Source organism: Erpetoichthys calabaricus, chromosome 1, assembly GCF_900747795.2.
Source record: "Erpetoichthys calabaricus chromosome 1, fErpCal1.3, whole genome shotgun sequence".
Classification (NCBI taxonomy): domain Eukaryota; kingdom Metazoa; phylum Chordata; class Cladistia; order Polypteriformes; family Polypteridae; genus Erpetoichthys; species Erpetoichthys calabaricus.
Window position 1 is genome coordinate 174,211,037 of NC_041394.2, and position 27,595 is coordinate 174,238,631.

General features: G+C 38.1%; 1 protein-coding gene across 2 annotated transcripts in view; it reads left to right on the forward strand.

The window, feature by feature from the left end:
- The window catches only part of orc5 (origin recognition complex, subunit 5), a 41,441-nt gene extending 14,346 nt beyond the window's left edge, over nt 1-27,095 (forward strand). For both annotated transcript variants that reach the window (XM_028808770.2, XM_028808752.2), the window contains exons 4-15: nt 8,427-8,618; nt 8,803-8,877; nt 9,659-9,770; nt 9,904-10,034; nt 10,122-10,170; nt 10,417-10,507; nt 10,617-10,669; nt 10,791-10,903; nt 13,851-13,898; nt 16,722-16,832; nt 26,313-26,425; nt 26,950-27,095. In XM_028808770.2, coding sequence (XP_028664603.1) covers nt 8,427-8,618; nt 8,803-8,877; nt 9,659-9,770; nt 9,904-10,034; nt 10,122-10,170; nt 10,417-10,507; nt 10,617-10,669; nt 10,791-10,903; nt 13,851-13,898; nt 16,722-16,832; nt 26,313-26,425; nt 26,950-26,995 — 1,134 coding nt within the window. In that variant the 3' untranslated portion in view covers nt 26,996-27,095. The remainder of the gene's footprint in view (nt 1-8,426; nt 8,619-8,802; nt 8,878-9,658; nt 9,771-9,903; nt 10,035-10,121; nt 10,171-10,416; nt 10,508-10,616; nt 10,670-10,790; nt 10,904-13,850; nt 13,899-16,721; nt 16,833-26,312; nt 26,426-26,949) is intronic.
- Nucleotides 27,096-27,595: the final 500 nt, after the last annotated feature.

The following is a 27,595-nucleotide window of genomic DNA, read 5'->3' on the forward strand; positions in this document are numbered from 1 at the left end:
TAATCGCTTTGAGGCAACCTTTAAAGGAATACTTGAAAAAATTGAGGAACACACTCTGGGGAAAATGCGTCTAAGTTTGAGAATAAACTGACAGCACTTGTCGATCAGTTGAAAGACGTTAAGCAGGCATTCATGACTGGAATTGAAACAGCCGAACAGTTGGCATCCATCGCTGACGGAAAGCAACAGCTGTGAATTCCGAATGTAAAAAACTTGGAGACAGACTTGCTGCTCTGGAAGATGGATGCAGAAGGAGCAATATTAGAATCGAAGGTCTACCTGAGAATCATGAAAGTCCAAACCCAGTGAAATTCGTAGCTGATCTATTCTCAAAAATAAAAGGAGAGGACTTTAAATCAGACACCGAGATAGCAGCAGCTTACCGCATACAGGGATTAAATACCTCTAAACCTAGGACTCTTGTTGTGCGCGCTGAGAAATTACAATCTAAATTTAATGTAATGTCACTTCTCAGACGGAAACAAGAGATTTGAAAATAACCACATTTGTATTTTCCCTGATTTCTCGCCCTCAACAGCTGCTAAGCGTACCGCTTTTTACAACATTAAACAGCAGTTACGGAAAGCCGATATCAGATACAGCCTCTTGTATCCTGCCAAACTGAAAGTGGATATTCAAGACAAAATTACATCTTTACCACTACGGAGGAAGCAGAAAGAGTTAAGAAAGCTGATCCCGACACTTTTTTGAAATACGATCGTGAGTCTCATCTTGTCCTGTCATGGCATGGCAAGAAGATATTACTGGCTGTCTGATCCGCTTGCAATTATACTGGTACCATAATTATACATCCTTTTCCCTTCTCGGCCACTTTCTGTTTATGTTTTAATTACAATTATACATGTATGCAGTCATGGCCGAAATTATCGGCACCCCTGGAATTTTCCCAGAAAATGCACCATTTCTCCCAGAAAATTGTTGCAATTACAAATGTTTTTGTATATACATGTTTATTTCCTTTATGTGCATTGGAACAACACGAATAAACAGAGAAAAAAAGCCAAATCTGACATCATGTCACACAGAACTCCAAAAATGGGCCTGACAAAATTATTGGCACCATTTCAAAATAGTGGGTAAATCGTTTTATTTCAAGCATATGATGCTCATTTGAACTCACCTGTGGCAAGAAACAGGTGCTGGCAATATAGCAATCACACCTGAAGCCAGTTAAAATGGAGAAAAGTTGACTCAACCTTTCTGTTGTGTGTCTGAGTGTGCCACACTAAGCATAGAGAACAGAAAGAAGAGCAGAGAATTGTCAAGGCTATAAGTAGTGCTGGGCGGTATACCGGTTCATACCGAAAACCGTTTTTTATTTTTTTTATGATATGGATTTTTCTTATACCGCAACACCGGTTTAAATTGCCTAAACGACGTTTGGAACGTGGCGCAGCGGGAAACTGTTCACGTGGGGACCTTTTTCACTGCTACACCACCAAATAGTGGGCGGTAGCATAGGAATGCTGCGCGGTGAAAATGGACAGAGAGTCTGGAGATACTTTAGTTTTAAAAGGTCAGATGTGCAAATACTGTTTCAATACTACTGGATAATACTGCAAGCCAAGTTGTACTTGTTTTATTTGTTTTCAATACAGTGTAATGTACCTGGGTACTGTGTAATAGTGTGACGACATGTTGACTTTATTCTCGCCGTTTATGTCAAGATTAAAGTCGACATGTTGACTTTATTCTCGTAATTTGTCATTAAAGTAGAACATCGTAAACTAAATTTCATCGCAAAATGAATATTTAATTTACTAGATTTTCTCAAACCCCATCATAAGTTATATAGCACATTAAATGCTTTGTGTTAAGTGATTCTTAAACTGACTTCTTCTTGCACTAAGAGGAGGCGCCAGCAGCGATCTGTAGTCAAGAATACATTCACTTCATGATCTTCCTTCTCTCTGAACATTTAGAATGCTAAAATAAATACTTAATATAATTTTCATGGTGAAATGCATTAAAGCATGCATTAATAATATGGGGGCACGGCGGCGAATGCATGTTTTTCTGGTGGGTTTACTCGGCGCTTCAGTTTCCTTTCAAAGTCATGTAGGATGTGGGGTTTTGTTGTGCTATATTGACCCTATATGTTTTGCTTGTATTCATCCTTCGATGCGCTGGCGACTTGTTCAGAGATGGGCGCAACTCTGAATGAATGGCATAATTAAACATGTATAACGAAGATATTTTTAAAGTTCTGAACACTCCGTGGGCTAAGTTTACAACTAGTTTTAATTTCACAAAGACGTTTATCGTGTGGTGATTGGTTATGTGGTGAAAGAAAAAGGAAGGATAGGAACTGGGGTTTTGGTAGCCTACGTCAGATAGAGACAGCATGCATGCAATAAAGATAGCCCGCTCAGAAGTACATGCATTGAATTCTGTGTTCGTGTCTCCGACCAGCAGATCACAAACCCAACATTTACACAATATTTAAGTTAAACCTGTGCGATAGCTATTCATACATCCAGTTTTTTGGAGCCTCGTCACACCTGCCATAAAGTTCTCTACACTGAACATAAACCTGGGGACCCCTTACTGCAAGGGAGCAGCACTACCGCCTCACTACCGTGCATGTGTAATACCTGCTTTAATGCATTTCATCATGAAAATGATATCAAGTATTTATCTTAGCATTCTAAATTTTCAGAAAGCAGGAATATCATGAAGTGAATGGATTCTGTATGGTGATCGCTGTCTTCTCATAGTGCGGAGGAAGTCAGTTTAAGAAGCGTAGTGATTAACCACTGGGTCGGGGAACGTAACACAAAGCATTTAATGTGCTGCATTCATTTATGACGGGGTAAATTAAGTAATTGATTAAACATTGATTTTAGGAAGAAGCTTAGTTTACGACATTCTACTTTAATTATGAAGTAAACTATGAGAATAAAGTGGAAATGTCGACTTTAATCTCGACATAAACGGCGAGAATAAAGTGGAAATGTTGACTTTGTTCTCGACATATAGTTTGTTTTTTTCTTCCCAGTATAGCTTAGCTTGAAGCAATGTCCATATTAATGCAGTTTGCCTAAATGATGGTTCAGTTGGTAAAGATGTCATCACCAAGTTGCACTTGTTTTATTTTATTTTAATTTGGTGAATACTGTGTAATGCACCTGGGCTTGAAGTCTTGAAGTAATAGTGCAACTATCAGTAATAATACTATTATTTATTTTATTGTTATTATTTATTAGTTTAAATATTATGCAGTTTAATGACGATAAAGTTGTTTAAAAAGTCACTTTAACGTGTCCGTGGACAGAGATTGTTAACATTAACAGAAAGTGTAGTTGGTTTACAAAAAATATTTACTATTTATTCCTTTTCTAAGACATATTCGGTGCAATACAATTTTTGACAAGCACTTCTGGATATTTTACTAAGTCTAAATGCCTCTTTGTATGGTTGAAAATATGTTGTCAAAATTATAGTTTGTTTTTGCAAAATTTGTTCAATAAAATGGTTCTATATTTTGACTGCATCTGTCATGCAATGTGATACCTTCTCCATTAGTGCCACCCCCTTGAAAACTATCACTTTATGGGGCAATGCAAAACTGTATTAATAACTGTGTGCACATTAAAATGTTTTTTTTGTACAGTGTACAATACTCTTGACAGTGGAATAGGTTATTCTTAGCCAGTAATTGCAGTGGAAAATGTGGTTAACATCCACTCATGCATGGGGAAAAAAATACCGTCGAATACCGTGAAACCGGGATAATTTAGAAAAATACCGTGATATAGAATTTTGGTCATACCGCCCACCCCTAGCTACAAGTCCATCTCCAGAGATCTTCATGTTCCGTTGTCCACTGTGTGCAACATAATCAAGAAGTTCACAACACATAGCACTGTAGCTAATCTCCCTGGACATGGACGGAAGAGAAAAATTAATAAAAGACTGCAACGAAGGATAGTCTGAATGGTGGATAAATGGCCCAAATCAACTTCAAAACATATTCAAGCTGTTCTGCAGACTCAGGGTGCAACAGTGTCAGCTCGAACTATCCATTGACATCTGAACGAAATGAAACGCTATGGCAGGAGAGCAAGGAGGATCCCACTGCGGACACAGAAACATAAAAAGGCCAGGCTGGAGTTTGCCGAAATGTACTTGAGGAAGCTAAAATCCTTCTGGGCGAACGTCTTGTGGACAGATGAGACCAAGGTAGAGCTTTTTAGTAAAGCTCATCATTCTACTGTTTACAGAAAACGGAATGAGGCCTATGAAGAAAAGAACAAAGTACCTACAGTCAAACATGGTGGAGGTTCTAAGATGTTTTGGGGATGTTTAACTGCCTCTGGCACTGGATGCCTTGACTGTGTGCAAGGCATCATGAAATCTGAAGACTACCAAAAGATATTGGGGCGCAATGTAGGGCCCAGTGTCAGAAAGCTGGGTCTGCGTCAGAGGTCATGGGTGTTCCAGCAGGATAATGACCCCAAACATACCTCTAAAAGCACCCAGAAATGGTTGAAGACAAAGCGCTGGAGAGTTCTGAAGTGGCCAGCAATGAGTCCGGATCTAAATCCTATTGAACTCTTATGGAGAGATCTCAAAATTGCTGTTGGGAGAAGGCGCCCTTCAAATCTGAGAGACCTTGAGCAGTTTGCAAAAGAAGAGTGGTCGGAAATTCCAGTTGAGAGGTGTAACAAGCTTGTTGATGGTTATAGTAAGCGCTTGATTTCAGTTATTTTTTCCAAAGGGCGTGCAACTAAATATTAAGTTGAGGGTGCCAATAATTTTGTCCAGCCCGGTTTTTGAGTTTTGTGTGAAATGATGTCAGAATTGGCTTTTTTTCTCTTTTTTTTTTTTGTGTTGTTCCAATGCACATAAAGGAAATAAACATGTGTATACCAAAACATTTGTAATTGCAACAATTTTCTGGGAGAAATGGTGCATTTTCTGGGAAAATTTCGGCCATGACTGTATGCGTTTGTGTGGAAGAAATTAAATTAGTAATGTGGAACGAGCCCCGGACACAGACAGGTAGACATGTTCAAAGTCACCACCACACATTTATTTACAACTACTATATACAATGTTCAGTGCCACACAAACCGCAATCTCCCCCAAAGTCCAGGCCAACCACACTATGCTTTCTTCAGACCGCCTCCTTCTCTCTCTCTCTCTTCACTGACCTCGTCCATCTTCCACCTGACTCCAGCCTCTCTGTGAAGGGAGGCGGCCCCTTTTATAAGCACCCGGATGTGCTCCAGGAGTGTTCCGGCAATCTCCCACCGACATGCCCCTGTGTGGTGGAAGTGCCGGCTGCGTACCCAGAAGCACACCGGGTGTCCCCACTTGTCTTCCCCCCAGCACTTCGTGGTGTGGTGGACATGCTGGGGTCCAGGGTTCTCCAGGCGGTGACCACGGGCCCCTACAGGGTTGAGCTTCTCAGCTCTGTACCCGTGGCCCCCAAAGGAACCAGGGCGGTCACCCCCTCGTGGTTTGGAGGAGACATGAGCCCTCCTCCTGTCTTCCTGGGCGTCCCGGCTGGGTGCCACCCCCAGCCGCGTGCCACAGTAACTTTTTCTTTTTTTTACACTATTCTAAAGGAGACTGTTTAACATCATACCCTTGGTTTATTGTTATTGCATTAGGGTTTACTAAGCTTATCCAGTGCCACTTTTTAACACCATTCCCTGGGTTTACTATCTTACTATTAAAGATTATATTTTATGCTTATAGTATTTAGACTGTATTGGCAATAGATATCTCAATTTTAATACTCTTACGCCGCTGCTGGGGGGCTTGTTTTGTTTTGGACATGCTGTGTCTCTAGGTATGTCAAAGGACTGGGACTTTGTGAAGTGGGGTCCAGCCTCATGTGGGAAGGCAAAATGCCGGGGGAGGACTAGGGGGGGGAGAGAAAGAGAGCAAGCTATCTCTATCCTTTTAATCCTTATAATTACCATAATAAAAATAGGATGCATGGCAATAACTCCTGAGAAAATTGGGAATTAAGGTCAAAGTCGTCTCACTTTGTTAAGACTACAAAATGACATCAAAATTTCAGAATCAATGTCTCCATGATGGGACAGTTAACTTTTTGAGCTGGAGTGTTAAAGGCCTGAATCACAAATTAAAGAGAAAGAAAGTATTCTCTCACCTAACAGGTCTAAACGCTAAAATACTATTTTTATAGGAGACCAACTTATTAAGCAAGGATCAGTTCCAGCTGCAAAAAGACTGGACTGACCAAATGTTCCATTGCAGCTTTACAAAGAAAACTAGAGTGTGTGGGAATATTTATACATAGAACAGTCTCATTTGTGGTATCAGATGTAGTATCTGGTCCTGAAGGGAGATATGTAATTGTCATGGGCAATTTATTTAACTGTAAAGTGATTTTAATAAATGTTTATGCACCAAATGTGGATGATAGGGAATTCATGCAAAATGTATTTACATCCATTCTCAATGTGAAAACTCAGAAAATTATAATGACTGGGGACTTTGTGTTTTAAATCCAGACTTAGATAGGTTTCGCGTAACAGGGGCGATGACATCTAACACTACAAAGACAATTACACAGTTTGTAACTGATCACAACCTGTCAGACCCCTGGAGATTTCTAAACCCAAACTCAAAAGCATATTCCTTCTACTCACCAGTGCATCATTGCTACTCAAGAATTTATTATTTCTTTATAGATAACAACTTCTTTCCTACGATTAAATCTTGCAAGTACAACGCTATTGTTATTTTTGAACATGACCCTCTGATCTTGGAGCTAAAATCGTTATGCCCCACATACTCGTCTCGCAGATGGCATCTTAACCCACTTTTATTAGCAGACGAGAACTGTACAGAACAAAACAAATCATTTTTTTTCTAGAGACAAATACATCCTCGGAGGTCTCCGCAGGAATACTCTGGGGAAACCCTGAAGGCCTTCAGAAATAAATTAGAAACCAAGAAGGTATCGGACCTAACCAGCGAAATCACTAGAATAGATCAAGAACATTCACAAACATATACAGTTTTTAATATTTGGAAAATATTTGGGACTAAATCACTTAGAGATCAGTACATAGATGACATCTTTGCATCCTGCGAACAATTATATTCCAAATTTTACTTTCCAGCAACACATTTCTTTCACTATCTTCAAATTAGAAACTTTGTTAAACAGACCCTGCCCGATTTTCCTCACCTCCCACCTCCCTCAATGCTGGAAAAAATATCGAGCACATCTGTCTTGTTTAAAATTGTCCAAAATTTTTCCAGGGCGAGATCCAACCTGCGAATGCTGCAATCAAGTTCCAGCCTCATTGGGCCACATGTTTTGGACCAAAATTTTTAAATGCCTTTCAGACAGCCTTGGTGTCATAATCCCTCCTAATCCATTAACAGCTGTGTTTGGTGTACTTCCAGATGGGCTTAAAGTGGAGAAGGACAAACAAACTGTGATTGCCTTTACTACACAATTGGCACGTAGACTTATCTTGCTCATCTGGAAGAATCCTAACTCTCCTCTTTTAAGTCAGTGGGTAACTGATGTTTTATACTATTTGAAATTGGAAAAAATCAAATTCTCACTTAGAGGATCTGTGCAGAACTTTTTCAAAACCTGGCAGGATCTAATTAATAACATTTTAGATTAAGCTCTTAAAACACTGAGGAAGCAGATTCTCTCCCCATTTCATTTTCTTCTCCATTTATTTTTATTCACTTATTAATTAATCGATTTACTTATTTTTACTACCTTTAAGTTTTACTCTGTTGGTCATGCTCTCTTTCTCAGGGGTGGGGGTTGATTTGTTTTCAATCCTATTTTTGTAAAAATTGATCTATTTGTATGGAGTGTTGTGCGATTACAATAAAATCAATAAAATTTAAAAAAAAAAAGAAAAGAAAAGCAGAAAGACAAATGTTGGATTTTTTTATATATATAATATGAGAGAGAGGGATATAGAGTATAAAGAAAATTGAGTCAAATACGATAATCAAGTTGTTATAGGTTATTAGAAGTGGTTTGGTTAAATGAAAAGTAATTAAGAATATCAAGGAGTCCCTTTTACTATGTATTATAAACTTGAATTTGATGGTTTACTAAATTTGGTATATATTCAGAAGATGTGGGTTTTTTACATGTTTGTATATAAAAAAAAAAAAAAAATCAGGTGTGCTAAGTATACAGCAGATCTACTCTGAGCTTCAAAATTCTTCCTGCTGATTTAGTGTTCTCATAACCTTGCACCATTTTGACCCTTCAGTTTTGTTGCTGTAGCTTATACATACCTGGACAATGATACATTTTTTGACACTGTTGACCACTGTTAGTTACTAGCTTCTCTTCCAGAGTGTCTTTTGTTATAGGCATTATTGCATATTAATAAAATAGTATTGCAAGATTAATTGTTTTTGTTAATTCCTCTTGACAGCTTCCTCATGCCTTTGTTTCTATGGTGGAGTGTTTCACTCCACGCTTGTTGTTCCAGCAAATACTGAGCCAGCTAAGTTCACTATACCCATCATTAGATGAGGAGTTTCACTGTGAAACCTTGAATGACTTTATCCGGATCTTCCGTCAACTCAGTACTAGCAATGTCTTGGATCAACAAACAGTCTATATTGTAAGTGGCAATTCTTAAGTTATTGTTAATGCCAGAAGATCTGTGGGGCTACTCTCTGCTGTCCTCGTTGTCATTGGCATGAAATTTTAAATTCTAATCTGTTGGTGCTTATTCCCAGTTTGAGAGCTTCCATTAGCACTATCCAACTAGTTATCTCATTTGTTGATTTATTTTTACACTATAGGTGATCGACCAAGCTGAAGTCCTGAGAGATATGGATGCCAATCTTCTACCTGGATTTCTTCGGCTGCAAGAGCTGGTATATTCAACTTTTTTCACTAGCATTCTGGATGTCTTTCTAATAGAAGATGGAAGCTGCTTTGCCTGTATATTTGTACTGTAGAATACTTTAAATATTATGAAAACAATGTGAAACTCTCCATTTGTACACAATGACAAAGTACATTCACATTGGTAGCTTCATATTGTAAGGGAGAATTTCTGTTACTACACTTGAAGATGAAAAGTCATGTTGAGAAGGCTGCAGTAGTTAGACTAAATTATCTGTAAGTGCATTCTAAAACCCTTCAGTGGTGCACTCCTAATGACATTCCTAATGACACTCTAAACCTGGGCAGCAGGAAGCTGTATGTAATTGCATTTTGCAAGCTTTTGCATCCCTGGTGGGGCAAGTTGTTTAACCACAACATGAAAATTTCCTTATGTACAGGAGAACTATAGGACTGCTCACAAACTGTGGGCCGCATAGTGCATGTTTACACTCTGGAACGTTTTGTATGCATGTTTGTTGCTCAGTAGCTGTTTACTTTTAACTACAGTTTTTATTTAAAAGGTCTCTGTAGTTATAATAATAATTATAACAATTATTATAATAATTCAATGACTGAAATACAGAGTCCTTTTATGCACATTTGGCATTTGGTAGCTTAACATTTACCTGTTCACAATATGACCAGTGCAGTATTTTAGCCATTTTGTCTATTCTTTTGTTTCTTGGTCATATTGATTCCCCTTGTTTATTCTTGTTAATGCAAGTGGATGACTAGATGGGTGCTAGGTTGACTACTCTGTCTTTTTAGGTGGGTGGTAATATCACTGTAATCTTCCTAACTGAAATTGTATGGGAAAAATTCCGACCAAATACAGGCTGCTTGGAGCCAATACTCTTTTATTTTCCTGATTACACCAAAGGTGAGTTGCTGATCTTGGATACATTTTTAAAGTGTTGAAAAATGAATACATGTTATATTACAACAAGATTTGTGTTTCCTAAAGAGTTATTTGTCTGATTCCTGGGTTTATGACTTGTTTTCGTATATTACAGCGGAATTACAGCAAATCTTGTGCAAAGACAGGCACCCAGAGTTTTCTGATGACCTATATGCCACATACATCAACATATTGCTGGGTGTCTTCTATGCTGTCTGTCGAGACTTATGTGAGCTTAGGCACCTGGTAAGAACGTTTCCCCAGATATTTCATGTTGTTCTTTTGTGCTAGTCTGGATGTACTTGTGATCCTGTCTGATTTCATTCTTTTTAGGCAGCACTGAACTTTTCCAAATTCTGTGAGCCCCTGCTTAAAGGAGAAGGTGAGTCTTGCATTTGCCTTTGTTTTACTATTTTTTGTTATGGCTTTGAGAGTAGTTTACCTGATTTTGTAAAGGAGTTGTATGCACTTGATCTGGTCCCCCTCAGTGGTTTTCTATGATTACAGAAGGCTTAGCTACACAGTGACAACTTTTGTAAACAGTTATTTGGCAATGGGCTTGGGTGACTGTATCCGCACTGGCAAAACTGGTACTGGAAACTTCAACTGATCCTGTTTTCTTCTTTAGTTCGAGAAAGTGACACTCACAAGTTGTGGAGAAGCATTGAACCACACCTGAGGAAGGCTATGCAGACTGTGTACTTGCGGGAAGTTTCTAGGTCAGTATATTTCTGCATAGAACGATAATTACAGGAAGCCTGATGTTCTACATTTATCCTGTATAGTATTGTGCATGTCTCAAGCTTAGTATTTTACTTCCCTTAATAGCCTGCAGTGGGAGATGATGCAAGATACAAAGGAAGAGACAGGGTACCTAAAAGGTACACACATCTTTTAAAGCAGAACCTGTGAATCTCCTTGTTTTTTGTGGTGTGTAAGCTGATGAACAGTGCTTCCACATTAAACCTATATTTACTTGTATGCATGTTCTTCTGCCTGCAGGACTCTCTGCATACACACATGTGGATCTACCATACTATTCTAAATTCCTACTGATAGCTGCATATTTGGCATCTTTCAATCCTGCTCGTACTGACAAGCGATTCTTCCTAAAGGTTAGTGAGAAGTAATAAGATACCACCAAACACAGCTAATTTTTAATTATACTGCACTAATTACCAATTTTGTGTATTTTTTTCAGGTTTTGATTTCATGAATCGATATTCAGATAAAGAGTAACTTAGGATTATGATTTAGGTATTATAAATGTGATTTTATATAAAACTAGCAAAATACCCGCGCTTCGCAGCGGAGAAGTAGTGTGTTAAAGAGGTTATGAAAAAGTAAAGGAAACATTTTAAAAATAACGTAACATGATTGTCAATGTAATTGTGTTGTCATTGTTATGAGTGTTGCTGGCATATATATATATACATATACACATATACACACACATATACACACATATACAGATATATTATATATACATATACACATATTTTTTATATATATATATATATATATATATATATATATATATATATATATATATATACATACATACATATACACACATAGATGCACTTACAATAACATAGAAATCAATATAAACAACATGAACATCATTATCATATGAGAATATGAAGTAATATATAAGAAGCACATTTCATATAAATATAAATTATTAAACAGTAAAATGTTCTTCTATAATTTGCTACCGTGGCTTTTCGTTGGTCTGTCCAGGATTTTAAATCACCTGTAGCTTGCAAACCGTTTCACCTATTGACTTGAAATCTGGTACACATATAATACGTCACGTCTGCTATCCGCTTTATGGGTGATGATTGTATTACTGTTTTTATGTTTATTTTATTTTAGAATCAACTCCTATCTGCGCACACCAGGGCAGCCGTGGGCGGATGCGTATGGTGTATTCACTCCATGTTATCGTGCATTGCGCTGTCAGTGTTATTTTGATAAAAGAATTTGAACAATATATAAGAAGCGTATAAATTATTAAACAGTAAAACATTAACATTTAAGAAGTAAAGTTACATGAAGTACTACTGCAGTGCCTTCGGGTATACCTCATTTTTTGTTTGCCCATTACATGCTTAAATGTATAAATGTTTTGGTGCACCTACCCGAGAACACGCGACATATAACCGAGCGTGGGAGAAGCATGGATTTTAAACACGCGTTGAGTTCATCTGCTGGTCTCCCTCGTGGAATAACTGGTAATGTTTGACTAAAATCTACAGCGAGTAAAACGACATTACCTCCTTTTTTTTTTTTTTTTACGATCTCTGAGATCTTGCTTTTTTCGGTTCAAGGCTTCATAAGCTCTTTTATGTTGTATGGTGTACTTATCCCAAACCATCATCTTTGAATGTTGCAAGACTTTCGCCTTGTATGTAGATCGGGGTAATTACATTCATTGCATTCCTAGTCTGAATCACAATCTGATTGTATGGGTGGTTACCTGGCACTGTAGGGTTGCCACCCGTCCTTTAAAATACGGAATCGTGCCGGGTTTGAGAATGAAATTGCGCGTCCCGTTTTGAATCAGTACTGGACGGGTTTTATCCCATATGTTTTGTATCATTTTTTTTTTAAAGCAGCGTCTCATGCAAATTATCCCACACGCATTTTATGAAGATGCCTCCTTTCCTACTTTGGATTGGGTAATACTTGATGTCATCGTTAGTTTGATTGGTGTTTTCAACTGTCCAGTGAGGAGGGCGTGTCTTTTAAGTACAGTCTGCAAAGTGTTGGCACTGAGATGTTGTGTCAGCGCCATAGTTGAAGCCCCTAACGTTGCAGTCAGCAAGTCGGCTAACATCCGCCATGTGCCGTCTTTCAGTTGCGAGAAGCAGATCATAGAATGGTTGAAACTGTTGCCCCTAACGTTGCGCCACGGCGTGTGGTTCGTTTATACCTCGTGTCTTGTCATTAAACTTTTATCTCGCGAATATGTTATTGCAATCCGCAGCGGGAGCGTTTCTATAAACTTAATTGAAAGTTACGTTTTACACCGTGCTTTGTTTCCCTTATGAACATGCTTGTATGCTTAACTCGCTCCGTTCTCAATTGTTTAATTAATTTTTTGCTCTTCGCTGTTTGCGGCTGTTCCTCCATTTCCCCCTACTTCGTTCTTTTATCTCGCGAATATGTTATTGCAATCCTTAACGGGAGCGTTTCAATAAACTGATTGAAAATAGTTTTGCATTTACCTTTTTAGTAAAAGGCGAGCTTTTAAGCCTGAGAAATCACCCCGTAAATGCACACGTTTAATTGGACATGTGTTAATATGTATGGTTACACAGTATTAAAAGACAGTGAACAAATTATATAAAATAGGAGCATCATACTGGAAGATTATCTTGCTTAAGAGTAAGGTGGTACAATTTGCAAAACAGTTAAAATAAAATTGGGGAAATGGCAAGAAACAAATTATCATAGAATAGTAGAAATTTTCCACATCTCATTACCATCATCCACAGCATGCCCTCATATTTATCTCTCCAGACTTAGAAAACATAAGCAAAGTTTGGATCTTTAGTGCTAGCTGCAGTGTTAGCAGATAAAGTATATAAAACAAACTGAAGATAAGTGTGCACATTAAAAGGATATTGTTTAATGAGGATTTGCAATTTTAAGAAACTGTTAGAAACACAAAAATATAAAGCAAAAAGGTTTAAGTAGAAAAGGACTTACGTTACCCTGTTAAATTGTACTTGCTTCATAATGCAAAGAGAATATGAAGAATAGAAAAGCAATAGCCAAGGCACAGAAAGGAAGCATGGTTATGCTTTTATTAAATAGCTACTGTAGCCTACAACAGTTGTGACATTGAACTGTTTTGGCCTCTGCAAGTATGTTAATTGTGGCATGTAGACAAGTCTCCCTTGTGACCTGTCCATCATAAAACTGAAGGCAGCTTTTGATATAGTTTTGATATAGTTTGATATAGATATAACTGCCTTAGTCCTAGAATTGTCCTCTTTAGTACATAGATTGCTTACTGATATCTGACTGGTTGCACTTTTTTCTTTTGTACAGCATCATGGGAAAATGAAGAAGGTCACTTTCCTGAAGAAACATGAAAAGGTGAGCAGATGAATTTGGGTTTATGAGGAACTAGCAAGGTTGTACCTGCGACTTTTGACTTCTAGCTTTTGCTACCTGTAGTAATTCCCTCTTTTTAAATGGGCTCTGTGTGCACACACTCTACTTTAATTGGCTGCAAGTGAGGTATTCAGTTTGTCTACATGAGATGAGTAGTCTTTAACATTAGTAAAAGCTTAACTGTTGGTGCAGTGTTCGTCTGTGCTGTATACTGATTTGCCACTGCATTAGTTATGTTTGCTGTTTCTCTGCAATGTACTGCTTATTCAATAACAGCATTATATGTTTTGACAATTCTATTTGCATCATATACAGGTAAAATTCTGTTATAACGAACTCCCAGGGAGCTAAAAAATATTTCGTTGTAACAAATATTTTGTTGTAATGAGATTCTGTATTTGTAACTATAGTGCTTTTTTTAACTTGTATCCAGGCGTTTGCAGTCATTTCAATAAATTCTTTCGCGTTACTTTTAATCTCCTCCTGCCTACAAGTTATGCTGATGAGAATTTTTCTGAGCATTTCCTTGCGATAATACACCTTCAGGGTGCGAATGATGCCCAAATCCAGTGGCTGAAGTGCTGCCATGCAATTGGGTGGGAGGTATTCAAAGCGAACATTATCGGAATGTGGAAGCATGTTGTGGGCAGCACAGTTATCAGTTAGGAGTCGAATCATTATTTCTTCTTCATATTGTGAGGTTTCTGAACTCTTTTGAGACCCCCCACTCCCCACCCAACGGGAACGACATGCTGAAGTGCGTCATGATGCGCGATTGCAGTGTCTGTGGAAGATTGTTTGTCCGTTGCTGGGGCAGGACAATAGGAGGCTCACATTGCTGCAGTGAAACGCCACAGAAGCAAATCATAAAAGATCGGGGTCACGCTATAAGTCCCTGTCTTGCACCCCAAAACACGAGGCTTAGTCTCAGTACTTTAGCAAAACCAGCTTTATTCAGCATGAAACAGGAACGGCACAGTTATTTATTGTAGTGTGATCTGCCACTCTGCTATACACAGACATAGCAGTGAGGCAGGCTTGTGGCCAGGTCAGTGATCAAGTAATCCTGTTACAGTATCTGTATTTACAATTTACGTGCTCCTAACCTTGCATCACCCATCGAGATCTTTTCTGTTTACTTTGATGGAGAGATGCAGCATATCTGTGAGCCTGCTATTGACCCGTACAGACGCGGAGATCGCACTTTTGGGACACTCTTCGGCTTGCTTTCTAGTTGGAGGAGGTCCCAAGAGAATTTACAAACCTCACATTTTCTTGAATGAGTGCCGCATTAATAGGAATGTTTCTTGAACAAGCATCACAGAACCACATAAAAACGGCTTTTTCAACGTCTTCAAATGCAGCAGTTCACATACATTTGCAACCCGAGATTTTTCTACTTTTTTTTGTTCTGTCTTTCAAGAAAGTTGACAGTGTCGATGGCGAAATTCCGAATTCACTGGCAACTTTTTTCTTATTACAGCAATCGAGAGCTGCAAAAAATTATTATTTTTTTTCCTAATATGAACTGTTATCATTTTTCCATGTCTGCTGTTTTTAATAGGAGGGTGACAATGAGTTAAATTCCAATGGATGTTTTTCAAATGTTGACGAGCAATAAGCAAAAGGTATCACTGAAAACCGCAGGAAACAAAAAAAGCAAAAAAAAAAACAGTACGAGGAAAGTTCGATGAAAGAAAAAAAAATTAGTGTTTCTGTTTGGGGATCGTTGTGCACAACTGAGCTGCGGCCACAGAAATAACTGCTCTGTGGATGATTCATTCAGGCATTTCAAGGTCTTTTGTGCACTTCGTTAAAATGAAAGTATCTGCTGAATGTACTTCGTAGTAACAAGATTTCTATAGACTTGTGTCATATGGGGACGCTGTCGGGACCATAAAAATACTTGTTGTAAAGATATTCGTTATAATGGAATTTTACATGTAATCTCTTTGTGTGTGCAATTATGTGGAAGAATGTGCAAGAATAAATATTAAGGTGGCTTTGACAGCCAGTGACTCAAGGGTTTTTATTCATTTTATTGAGAAACAAGAATGTGCATTTGCAGTTTGCTATGATATACATGTGTTGTAAATGTATAACCAGTTTTGATTAATCCATTTTTCCTTTTGAATCACACCTGATTAACCATACTGGTGATGGTTGAGACATAGTATACTGTTATGATGTGTATTTTTGTTTCAATATTGATTTCTTGCATTGAGGAGTGAAACTCTTGAATGAAGCAGTATATCAGAACATTTTTATGGCAGCAAAATAATGTTTCACAAGGCTGTGAAAGTCCTGAAAAGGTTTCAGAAATGTAAAAATAAAGCTGAGTTAAAGTGCTGTCCTCTCTGTGTCCAAATGTCTATTTAGCAGAGTTTTTTTGGAATTAAATCAAATTACAGTAATTATTCAAGATGTTAATTTATTAGCTGAACTAATTATATGTTGAAATCTGTGTGTCCAATGTAAGTGTTATAGTTGTGCATTCCTCAATTAAATTTAGGTTGCTCTGATGGCGAGTGTGGAACAAAGTTGCAGTTCGGTCTATCTGCTAAACAAAGAAACAACTGTATGATTTATTGAATTGTGCTGTGTTTATCACATTTCCATGGGAAGTACAAATTAGGTGCCAATTGTCTCCTTCCAGGATTAACTTAATTTTAATTGGCAGTAAAAGATGAAAATAGTTTTTGTTAAGTTTGTTGTCTGTTATTGTGATGGAAATTGCAATGGCAGACAACACACTAATTATTTAAATATTCTCCTATTCTAAGTTCTTCACTTTCTGTCACACAGACCAGCAACCACCTCCTGGGACCCAAGCCCTTCCCTCTTGATCGTTTGCTGGCTATATTCTACAGCATTGTGGACAGCCGTGTTGCTTCGACTGCCAATATTTTTTCCCAGGTCAGTAAGATGGATATTTGTCCTTTGTGGAAAGGATACTGCTTGCTGTTTGCTAAAGGTTAAGATTGTTTATTTTAAAATGTGCTGTTGAGTGGCAATACTGGCTGGTATTTTTTTAAGTTCATACTTTTAATTACAGGTTTGTATTAGAACATTAGAACATCAGAACTCTCTAGATGAGAACAGGCTATTCAGCCAAACAAACCTCGTCAGTTCTATCCACTTATTTCTTCCAAAAAAACATCAAGTCGAGTTTTGAAAGTCCCTAAAGTCTTACTGTCTGTCACACTGCTTGGTAGCTTATTCCAAGTGTCTATCATTCTTTGTGTAAAAAAAAAAAAAAAAACAACTTCCTAATGTTGTGCAAAATTTACCCTTAACAAGTTTTCAACTGTGTCCCCATGTTCTTGATGAACTCATTTTAAAATAACCGTCTCGATCCACTGTACTAATTCCCTTCATAATTTTAAACACTTCAATCATGTCACTTCTTAATCTACTTTTGCTTAAACTGTATAGGCTCAGCTATTTTAATCTTTCCTCATAATTCAACCCCTGTAGCCCTTTAAATCAGCCTAGTCACTCTTCTCTGGACCTTTTCTAGCGCTGCTATGTCCTTTTTGTAGCCTGGAGACCAAAACTGCACACAGTATTCAAGATGAGGCCTCACCAGTGCATTATAAAGCTTGGGCATAACATCCTTGGACTTGTACTCTACATACTGTGCTATATAACCTAACATTCTGTTAGCCTTCTTAATGACTTCTGAAGACTGTCGGGAAGTCGATAGCTTAGAGTCCACTATGACTCCTAAATCCTCCTCATAAGGTGTACTCTCGATTTTCTGACCGCCCTTTGGGTATTCAATCCTAATGTTTTTACTTCCTATGAGTAATAATTTACATTTACTGACAATAAATTTCATCGGCCACAAATCTGCACAAGCCTGTATGCTATCCAAGTCTTTCTGTAATGATATAATGGATTCCAAATTATCTGCTAATCCACCTATCTTGGTATCATCTGCAAACTTAACCAGCTTGTTACTTATATTCCTATCTAAATCATTTATATATATTAAAAATAGCAACGGCCCTAGCACTGACCCCTGTGGAACACCACACTTAACATCGGCCAATTCTGAAGAGGCTCCTCACGCCATCACCCTCTGCTTTCTGTGTCTGAGCCAATTCTGCATCCATCTAAAAACATCTCCCTGAACTCTCACTTCTTTTACTTGATGCCCAACTAGGGAATCCATTCCCGGACAGGTTTATCCATTCCCGGGAATTCAGGAATCCCGCATTTCATTCCCGGGAATCCCGGGCATCTCACATGTGAACAGTTTGACACTTATTTTTAATAAAACTACTGCAATATGTTGACACCAATAAAAGACTAACCTTATCTACAAGCAGTTCATGCTGTCATAGAAGTACATGTATCTTTAGTTGTGGTAATAAGATAGATAGATAGATAGATAGATACTTTATTAATCACAATCTTGCCTGAAGAAGGGGCCTGAGTTGCCTCGAAAGCTTGCATATTGTAATCTTTTTAGTTAGCCAATAAAAGGTGTCATTTTGCTTGGCTTTTCTCTACATTCATAATGGCTAACACGGTACAACACCCTAGTACTACTTAATCCCAATGGGAAATTCACATTCTCCAGCAGCAGCATACTGATACAATAAATAATATTAAATTAAACAACGATAATAATGCAGGTGAAAAACAGACAATAACTTTGTATAATTTTAAATGTTAACGTTTACCCCCCCCCGGGTGGAATTGAAGAGTTGCATAGTTTGGGGGAGGAACGATCTTCTCAGTCTGTCAGTGGAGCAGGACAGTGACAGCAGTCTGTCGCTGAAGCTGCTCTTCTGTCTGGAGATTATACTATTTAGTGGATGTAGTGGATTCTCCATAATTGATAGGAGCCTGCTGAGAGCGCCCTTCGCTCTGCCACAGATGTTAAACTGTCCAGCTCCATGCCAACAATAGAGCCTGCCTTCCTCACCAGTTTGTCCAGCCGTGAGGCGTCTTTCCTTTTAATGCTGCCTCCCCAGCACACCACTGCGTAGAAGAGGGCGCTTGCCACAACTGTCTGATAGAACATCTGCAGCATCTTATTGCAGATGTTGAAGGACGCCAGCCTTCTAAGGAAGTAAGAGCATAGAAAGCACAACGTCCTCACAGGTGGCGCAGTGATAGAGCTGTTGCTTTGCAGTAGGGAGACTGTGGAAGATTGTGGGTTCGCTTCCTGGTTCCTCCCTGTGTGGATAGCGCTTTGAGTACTGAGAAAAGCGCTATGTAAATGTAATGAATTATTATTATTATTATTAACGTGTCCAGCATGCAGTCGTCCGTGCGAGAGCGCACCTTCGTGCAGAAGTACGCCAGCCGCTGAGAAAGTAGAAGTAGGCGGCACAATCATCAGATACTGATACACTTGTTCTAAACAACGCCCGTGCTTGCCGTTGCGCTGAAACACCGTCATTTCAGCTTTTATTGATGCATCCAGTTTCTTGTCATCATTCTGTGATGGCAAGTTTCTTGGCACAGATAATGTGGATGCAACAGACTGACGCATTGCAATTTCAAGTTGCTGTTCAAAGCTGTTGTCTGATGAAGTGCAAGCTGCAGTAATGGCACCTCCTTAATTATTTTCAACTATAACTCTGTTATTTCTTGATCGATTTTTACACTTTTACACGCTATATATGCGAGCTTGGCCATTCCCGTTTTCCCGGAAATTATAGCAGTTTCATTCCCGGGAATGAAAAATGTCCGGGAGCCCTTGAATGGATTCCCTATGCCCAACATCTCATGTTATGTGCTAACTGATTTTTATTTTTTTTTTAATTAGGCCTCTGGTTACTCTGCTTGCTGTTTCTGAACTTAGGTGGGCTTACTATTGTCTATACTGTATTTTTTTCTGAATATATTGTTGCTGAGTTAAACAAATGCACAAAAGAAAAAAAAATTACACCTAACTGTAATGAAACAAGAGGTAAAACCAAGAAACCCAGCATCCTTACACAGTATGGTACAACATACTGTTTAACCAAAATATCATGTTTTGTCTTTCTTTACTGCACTTGCTTAATGTGCTTCTGTTATATCTGTTTCAGTAATACTCTTCTTTAGCATTTACACAAGGCAAATTTTGTGACATTTTTAACTGCTGTATCACCTGGTTTTCATAATTTCCTAAATTACTGGAGCTATTTAAAAAATGTTAAGCAGGCCATATTTATTGAAGAGGCCCTAGATTTCTATATTAAGTCCATCCATCCATCCATCCATTTTCCAACCCGCTGAATCCATGAGGGATAATTTGATGGCATGTAAAAGTAATCAAACCCAGAAAAATGGCATTGTGGTTAACCACTCTGCCTTACCGTTTTAGGAAACTGTGTTTTGATTTTCAGCCTTGTCTCTGTCTATGTGCAGTTGGCATGTGCTTCCAGAGTTCCAGTGTTGGTATGATCCTTCTTGGAATACTATAATTTCTTCCAACATGCCACAGATGAAAATCAAAAAATTACAACTAATTTAATTAATTAATAACTAACAGATATAACAGATATGCACATTAATTAAAGTTTTAAAAAAATCAAAACACAGTTTCCTAAAACTGTAAGGCAGAGTGGTTAACCACAATGCCATTTTTCTGGGTTTGATTACTTTTTAATGCCATCAAATTATCCCTCATGGATTTAATACAGAAATCTAGGACCTCTTCAATAAATAAGGCCTGCTTAACATTTTTTAAATACCTCCAGTAATGGGTAGCGCTGCTGCCTCGCAGTTGGGAGATCTGGGGACCTGGGTTCGCTTCCCGGGTCCGCCCTGCGTGGAGTTTGCATGTTCTCCCCGTGTCTGCGTGGGTTTCCTCCGGGTGCTCCGGTTTCCTCCCACAGTCCAAAGACATGCTGGTTAGGTGGATTGGCGATTCTAAATTGGCCCTAGTGTGTGCTTGGTGTGTGGGTGTGTTTGTGTGTGTCCTGTGGTGGCTTGGCACCCTGCCCGGGATTGGTTCCTGCCTTGTGCCCTGTGTTGGCTGGGATTGGCTCCAGCAGACCCCCGTGACCCTGTGTTCGGATTCAGCGGGTTGGAAAATGGATGGATGGAATTTAGGAAATTATGAAAATTGTATTATATTATGTGTACCAATAACTTAATGAGTGGTTCAGTTTATTCTTATTGAGTGCACTTAAAACAGCCCAGAGCTGTATGCAATAGTAACTATGATGTAAAAGACACACAACATAAACATAAAATATAGAACAAACTCCCCTACAGCCCCCCAGTAAATGACATTTGCATGAAGAGAGCAGTTATTAGTAGAGAAGTTTTTGATTTGGTACAGTAGGTGGCAGCATTGGTTCATCTTCTAATGTTGCTTGCTAAACTTGTATATTAAGTTTGAACAATGAAGCAGGATTACTCATTCTGACACGTCTGGAGTGCCAGATTTCTTGCTGGTGAACCTGTGCAGCTGTCTCAGTACCTAATATACATTCACATTGTTATGTTAGAGCACCAATGGTTCATAGGTGTGGACCGAAAATTCAGTGGATCTTACTGCATTTTTACCAGTGAAGAACCTAGTCAGCTATGCCTCTGCAGTGACAATATTCACCCATTTTCCTTGAATCCTTCTGAATGACTATAGACCTGGTATACGTTTTAGAGAAAAAGAGAATTGAATGTATTGCAAGTAGGGTGGAAATATTTAGCACGAAGCAACAGACAAGAGTGAGTTAAGAGCTGATAAGCATCTGCTTTATTTATCTTAGACTTTTATTTTTGGGTCTGTGTTCACTTTAATTTATTTTGACTCTGGCAGCTCCTAGATCCATGTCCCGTGTTGATTTCTAGTGTTGGCTGGCAGTAAACCTGTGCTAAGTCTGTACCTTACTGATTGATTTTGAGAATTGCTGCCACCTCATTTGCCCGTGTTTCTCTTAGGGAAATTTTGTTTTTTATTATTGAGAGTACAGTCAACAAGTGATAGTGTTTGTTACTGGATTTCTCAATGCACAATTCTGTTACCTTCTATATGATAGATTTCTTTTGACAGTAAGTAGTGAGTAGACAAAATATATTTTTGTAAATATTTGCAGACCTGAAACATCTTTGTTTTATTATTGTTGTTAATTATCGTGAATGCCTGTTCTTTCTGAAATGATATTCCAGACCTACAGGTATATAGTATGTAAGCTTCAGCACCATGGCTAGTGCCACTGTAAGGATAGAAGAGAATAGTGAGGAATGGCTACTTATGACCCCTGTTGACATATGTCTAATGGAATCAATGGCTTTTTCAAAGAGTTAGGACATTGCATCTTAAGAGAGAGTGGTCATTCCTTTTAAACAAGTTTGGTGGCTTGCTTAAAGAGCATCTGACCTTCTCCTTACTAAAGTGCTGATTACTTCCATAATGACCAGAGTGGTTAAGAGTATTACGCAGAACTGAAATGTCAAATTTTGTCATAAATAATAAAAGTAGTAGTACAAGGTTGTGGAAATGTATTAAAACAAGTAGATTTTTATTATTTAGAAATGTATGACCGACACCTATTTCTTTGTTCTATTAAATTAATTTCCAAGAAAGCAGCATAATAGTGTGTTTCTTTCTCCCGGTGACAGCAGTGTCTCTGTTTGGGGACTAGAGGTAATTGCTCAGGATGCTTTACACTTCTCTCAAACAATTATTTTGCTAAAAGTGTCTACCTACGTATATACCTGCCAGTATTGTTACTCTGTTCCCAAGAAGTCTTTACTACAGGCGGTGCCCTTTCTTTCTATCTCTTTCTTTCTTTCTTTCTCTCTTTCTGCAACAAATGTCACAGTCTCACCTCATTCATGACAGCATCTCTTCCATTATTCAGTCATTTTTATGACTTTCTAGATTTATTCCTTGTTTCATGCTGCTCAATTTTTAATACTTGACATGAAATATGAATGTATGCTGCTTGCAAGTGCTGTTCTTTTTGCTACACCTTAGCATCATTGAGAGCGCTGGTGAAGGGGTAGTCTCTGGTGGTCTCATCTTGCCAGTGCACTTTGTAGACCAGGAGCCACAGGTGCAAGCGTGAAGGAGCAACTTTCATCTTTATATCTCTCTTTTAGTAAGAAGAAGATACCAAGTACACTACTTTTTCACACAGAGAGAGAAAAGATTATTTCCCATTATTCTGTGCTGAACAAAATGTATCAAGAAGGATAATGTTTTATCATATATGAGTAATTTATCATATTGGAGTAATTCTAGCCACCCATTAGAGGTAGCAAATTGTAAAAAGGATAATATAAAGAATGTAAGTCTGTGTACTGTCCTCCTTTCACCTCAACTCAATTTCTTTGTAATTTCCTTTTATAATTAATAAAATTTCAAGTCATTCTGTGTTTCAAAGTATTTGTTGATCATGCTGTTGGCAGCAACCAATTACTTTTCATGCCTATATACTGAAATAGACACTAGTCAACCAAGTAAATCATCTTTGCATTGGTTTTACTTGTCCTCCTGATCTCCAGTTTGGTGACAACAAAGAGAGTTTGTCCAGGCAGTTCTTGGCCTGTGGATGTTTCATGAATGAGGTGTCTCTTTGATTTAAATTATGTATAAGCTGTCAATGAATTGGCTTTAAGGGAATGACATGTCATCTTGCGGTCTTTCCTGAAGACTATTGTCAGTCTATGGGCAGTAAGCAATAGAGAGAAAAAGGGGGATGCATGCAGCACTGCTTGGGGTTGTCCTGACTGACATGCGTGTATAATGAAGTATTTTATAATTGCCCCCAAACATCCATAGAATGACCTTGACTTGTTCCATTGTGTGCTGATGCTGCTTTTCAGAAGTAACATAAATTCACCGTTGGCACAAAGGCTGTGGACACATAGGTACATCAAAAGTATTTTCTATCATGCAACCACACAAAAGACACTGGAATGAAGAACAGATCAGGAATCTATGAATAAAGTGCATTTGAAAACCTGTAACAGTTTTTTTTTAAAGTAATTGATTTTAGCATCTATTTAGTTTGCTTTATCATGTCTATGTGCATATTGATTCTTATACCATTTTCTAAGCCCACTTAATTCTGGGTAGGGTTGTGGGGGGCTGGAGCCTATCCGAGCAAGCATTGGGCACAAGGCAGGAAAACCCCCTGAGCAAGTTTTCAATTTGATTCTTATTGTTTAATCTTTTAACTGAGAATTCCTATTTTTGTTTTTTGTTGTTTGTTTTTTTGACACTTTACCATTCATTTTTGGTTTACTTCATCTTGTTACCATGTTTGTGAAAAAGATAAACACTCTTTCAAAAATGTATTAGCTGTTTTTTACAAAAAGATAATTTTAGTGCAAGCCTCTAATACCTTTCATAATGTAGAGTGTAACACTACTTCTGAGAGGTACATGTGCTTTAATTTATGTAGTAAAATTACATTCTTATATCATTTAATGTAATAGCAGTAATTTTTGAAATTATGGTTTTAAAGCTTTCAGTTCCTCAACCATTAAACTAGGCTGTCTATAACATTTCTGCTTAAACTGGTAGTTGCATTTATTTAATTACAATGTCATTCCATTTGTATTTATTTTTTACAATTTATTTTTGTATAGTGATCTTTAGTGAGTATAACTCAGAGTGCATCAATAAGTGGACAGCTGTAATGCCGTATCAAAAGTGGTGAGGAATCAAACACCAGTCAAAGGCAATGCTGAAAAAAAATAGTGGTAAATGTCAGTTAAATCCGCCAAAGTCATGGTGCTGGTGACACCATCCTCTTTATAAATATATGTCGAGCTAATGTCAATGCTTTCATGGATTGTAAGGCTGCCAATATCCCTATTGTGACTTCCCGTGTGCAGGAGTAGAAGTTTAGAAGTAGAAAAGTGTACAAGAGTGGCACCAAATGCCACAGCAGAATATAGAGAAAAGAAAAAATTCATCAGTATCATAATGAACGTTAAGTCTGTTTATTTGTGCAAATGGCTAACAAAGTAAGCAGCCATTTTATCCTCTTCCCGTACTGTACAGTAAATACGATAACAGGTACTTTTAATGATTTTACTGACAGAAGAAGAGCAAATAATGTAATAGTACAACATAAAAATTGGATATAACCTGTATGTGTGTGTTGGTTTGCATGAATATTTGCACTTAGGTTAAACTTGCATGTGTGTTTATCATTCCACTATAAGGTAATTTTTTGGAATTGAGATTATTTTTAAGAAAACAAGCCAGGGAGGCAGCAAGGAAGGCACTAAAGGTGTCTAACATGATTATACTTTCAGTTCAATTACTTATTGATGTCCTTAGTGAAATGGACAATACCAACCACTTGCTGGGTGAATGATGATACTGTGTCCACAAAAAGGTGATAGGTGTCATTTGAGCAGTCATTCGATGTGGAATTCATGAAAAGCAAGCTGCAGGAACTGTGTGTGGATAGAGAAACCACAGGGAAAGAGGAACAGCATGACAGCTAGGCAAGTCTTGAAGATCTAGCTCCTCTTCTGTAAATTGAAGAGAGCTGGATCCTCCTCCTCTGACCCCTGTACTCTTTACTGCTTCTCATTTTGCCTCCCACTCATTGTGCATCCTTTTCCATGAATAAAACAAGTATTCTTTATGGCCTTCTTTAACTTTACCCTGATTTATTGTGTGTGTTAAATTTAAAAAATAGGTATAAATGAAAGACAGATGTACATACTGCATGTAGTCTCCACGTTGAATTGGGTGTTTTATTTATTTATTTATTTTCCTGCCTATCTCAATAAATGTAGAATTGACATTTGAGAATAATTAAAAGGTAGAGCTGCAGCAGCACATCCTTAGGGAACCAGATTAGAATGGTGTATGCTTGTGAGCAGTGCTGGCAGAGTGTGGCATCACCTGCTCAGCTCGGAGAGCTGCCAGACAGCTAACAGGGATAGAGTATACAGAGTAAGAGTGAAAAGTGTGAGGAGAGTGAGAATGAGAGCAGAGTCCACAGTTGTATCATTTTGTTATTGTACATGATTTAATAAAAGAAATTAAACACAGGTGAATATTGCTGTTTATCCCACTGTTTTTAATCATGTGCTCACCTCCAACACACTACCCGGAACAATCCCTCCACCTCCAACAACACAATCTGAATTTGTCTGAGTCCTACTCCACACAAGGAAAGAGGTGTGTGAGTTGATAAGAGGCAAACAGCAGTTTTTGCTTACCAGCCTGATTTCAGGAATGTGTGTCACCATGAAAAGTGGAAGGAGAACTGTAACAAGACTGAATATTCTTTCTCAAGTTTATCATAAGTGTATCTATGGTTGTGAGAGGGTCTCACCATCTTGTCAAATAGGCCAAGTAGAATACATGCTGATGCTCTTTGTCCTTGCTCTTAAAATTCCTTTTGTTGTTAAAGATAAATATCAGTTCCTCCAATAGAAAACCTAACTCTGTCTACCCTTGTGTTTCAGATCTCTTCCTTAGTGACCCTGCAGCTGTTGACTTTAGTGGGACACAGTGACCAACTGGATAGTCCCAAATATAAATGCACAGTGTCCATGGACTTCATATGTGCCATTGCCAGGTATGTCGGATTAGGAAAGTCTGCAGAACCCAGTTTCAGACTGTTATAGGTTTATTACATCTTAAGCTAACTGTTGGGTTATTCAGTACAGCTGCCATGTAAATTCATAGGGTCATTATTGTCACATGTACAGAGAACATTGAAATTCTTGCTTGAATATGATAATCAAAATGAAGTATGTCACCACACTTTATTGCCATGACTAATGAGTATAACACAGTATGTGCCACCAAACTGCCCTGAGAAAGCTAAGCTTTGTATTTCATCACATTTTGTCCCAATACACGTCTCTGGCTTACACTTTGCTGCAGTTAGATATGCCACCAGGCCTTTATACTCTTAATCCAGGAAATATTTGTGATGCTGTTAGTCTGATATTAAATGTACATTTTGATGGTCAGTTCATGAGTCATCACAGGTTTGGCCTCGGTGGCCTCTTGGTTATTGATCAATTGGCTACTTGATGTCTGTCTGACTGATTGACTAAACTATGCTTGTCTATGACTTTGTATCTCTTCTTTCAGGACAGTAAACTTCGACATAGTCCGGTATTTGTATGACTTCCTGTAGCCCTGACAGACAGCTGTTCTGGAGTCAGATGTCAAGGCCTGCGCCTCTCCTTCATTGCCTGTACACGTTTGTTACATAATAAAGTAATTTGTCTTCATTGTTTATGAATCCTGTGTGTTTTTAATACACTTGTGCGATGCATGTGGACACTTAATGAACTTCTCTGGTTTTCTTATTTTATGCTTTGCTAATGTTTACATCTGTAGGTGTCATGGGTATAAGAATGAACAGCAAGATATTTGTGTGAATACCCCCTTTTTGTTTTATTTTAAGCTGTTAATAGTCTGGGATCTGGGGATCTGGTAGCATGTTCTGTTCCCTTCAGTCTGAGTCTTTAACTTTTTATAGGTTTATAGGTCCATTATTACTAAAAGATTTATTGTTTCTAAGAGGTTCAAATACAAAATTAACACTTCAGCCAGTTCAAGTCTTTCCATGGAAGTACATACTTTAGGCAGCTTGTATACCGAGATGACCATTCCAAAGTGAAGACTGGTTTTAGCGTATGTGCGCTAAACTGCATATAGTTTAAAAAACTTAAGATTCATTTGGATAAGTGTGGTTGTATTTTTTTAGATGATGATGCATGAATTAAACCTC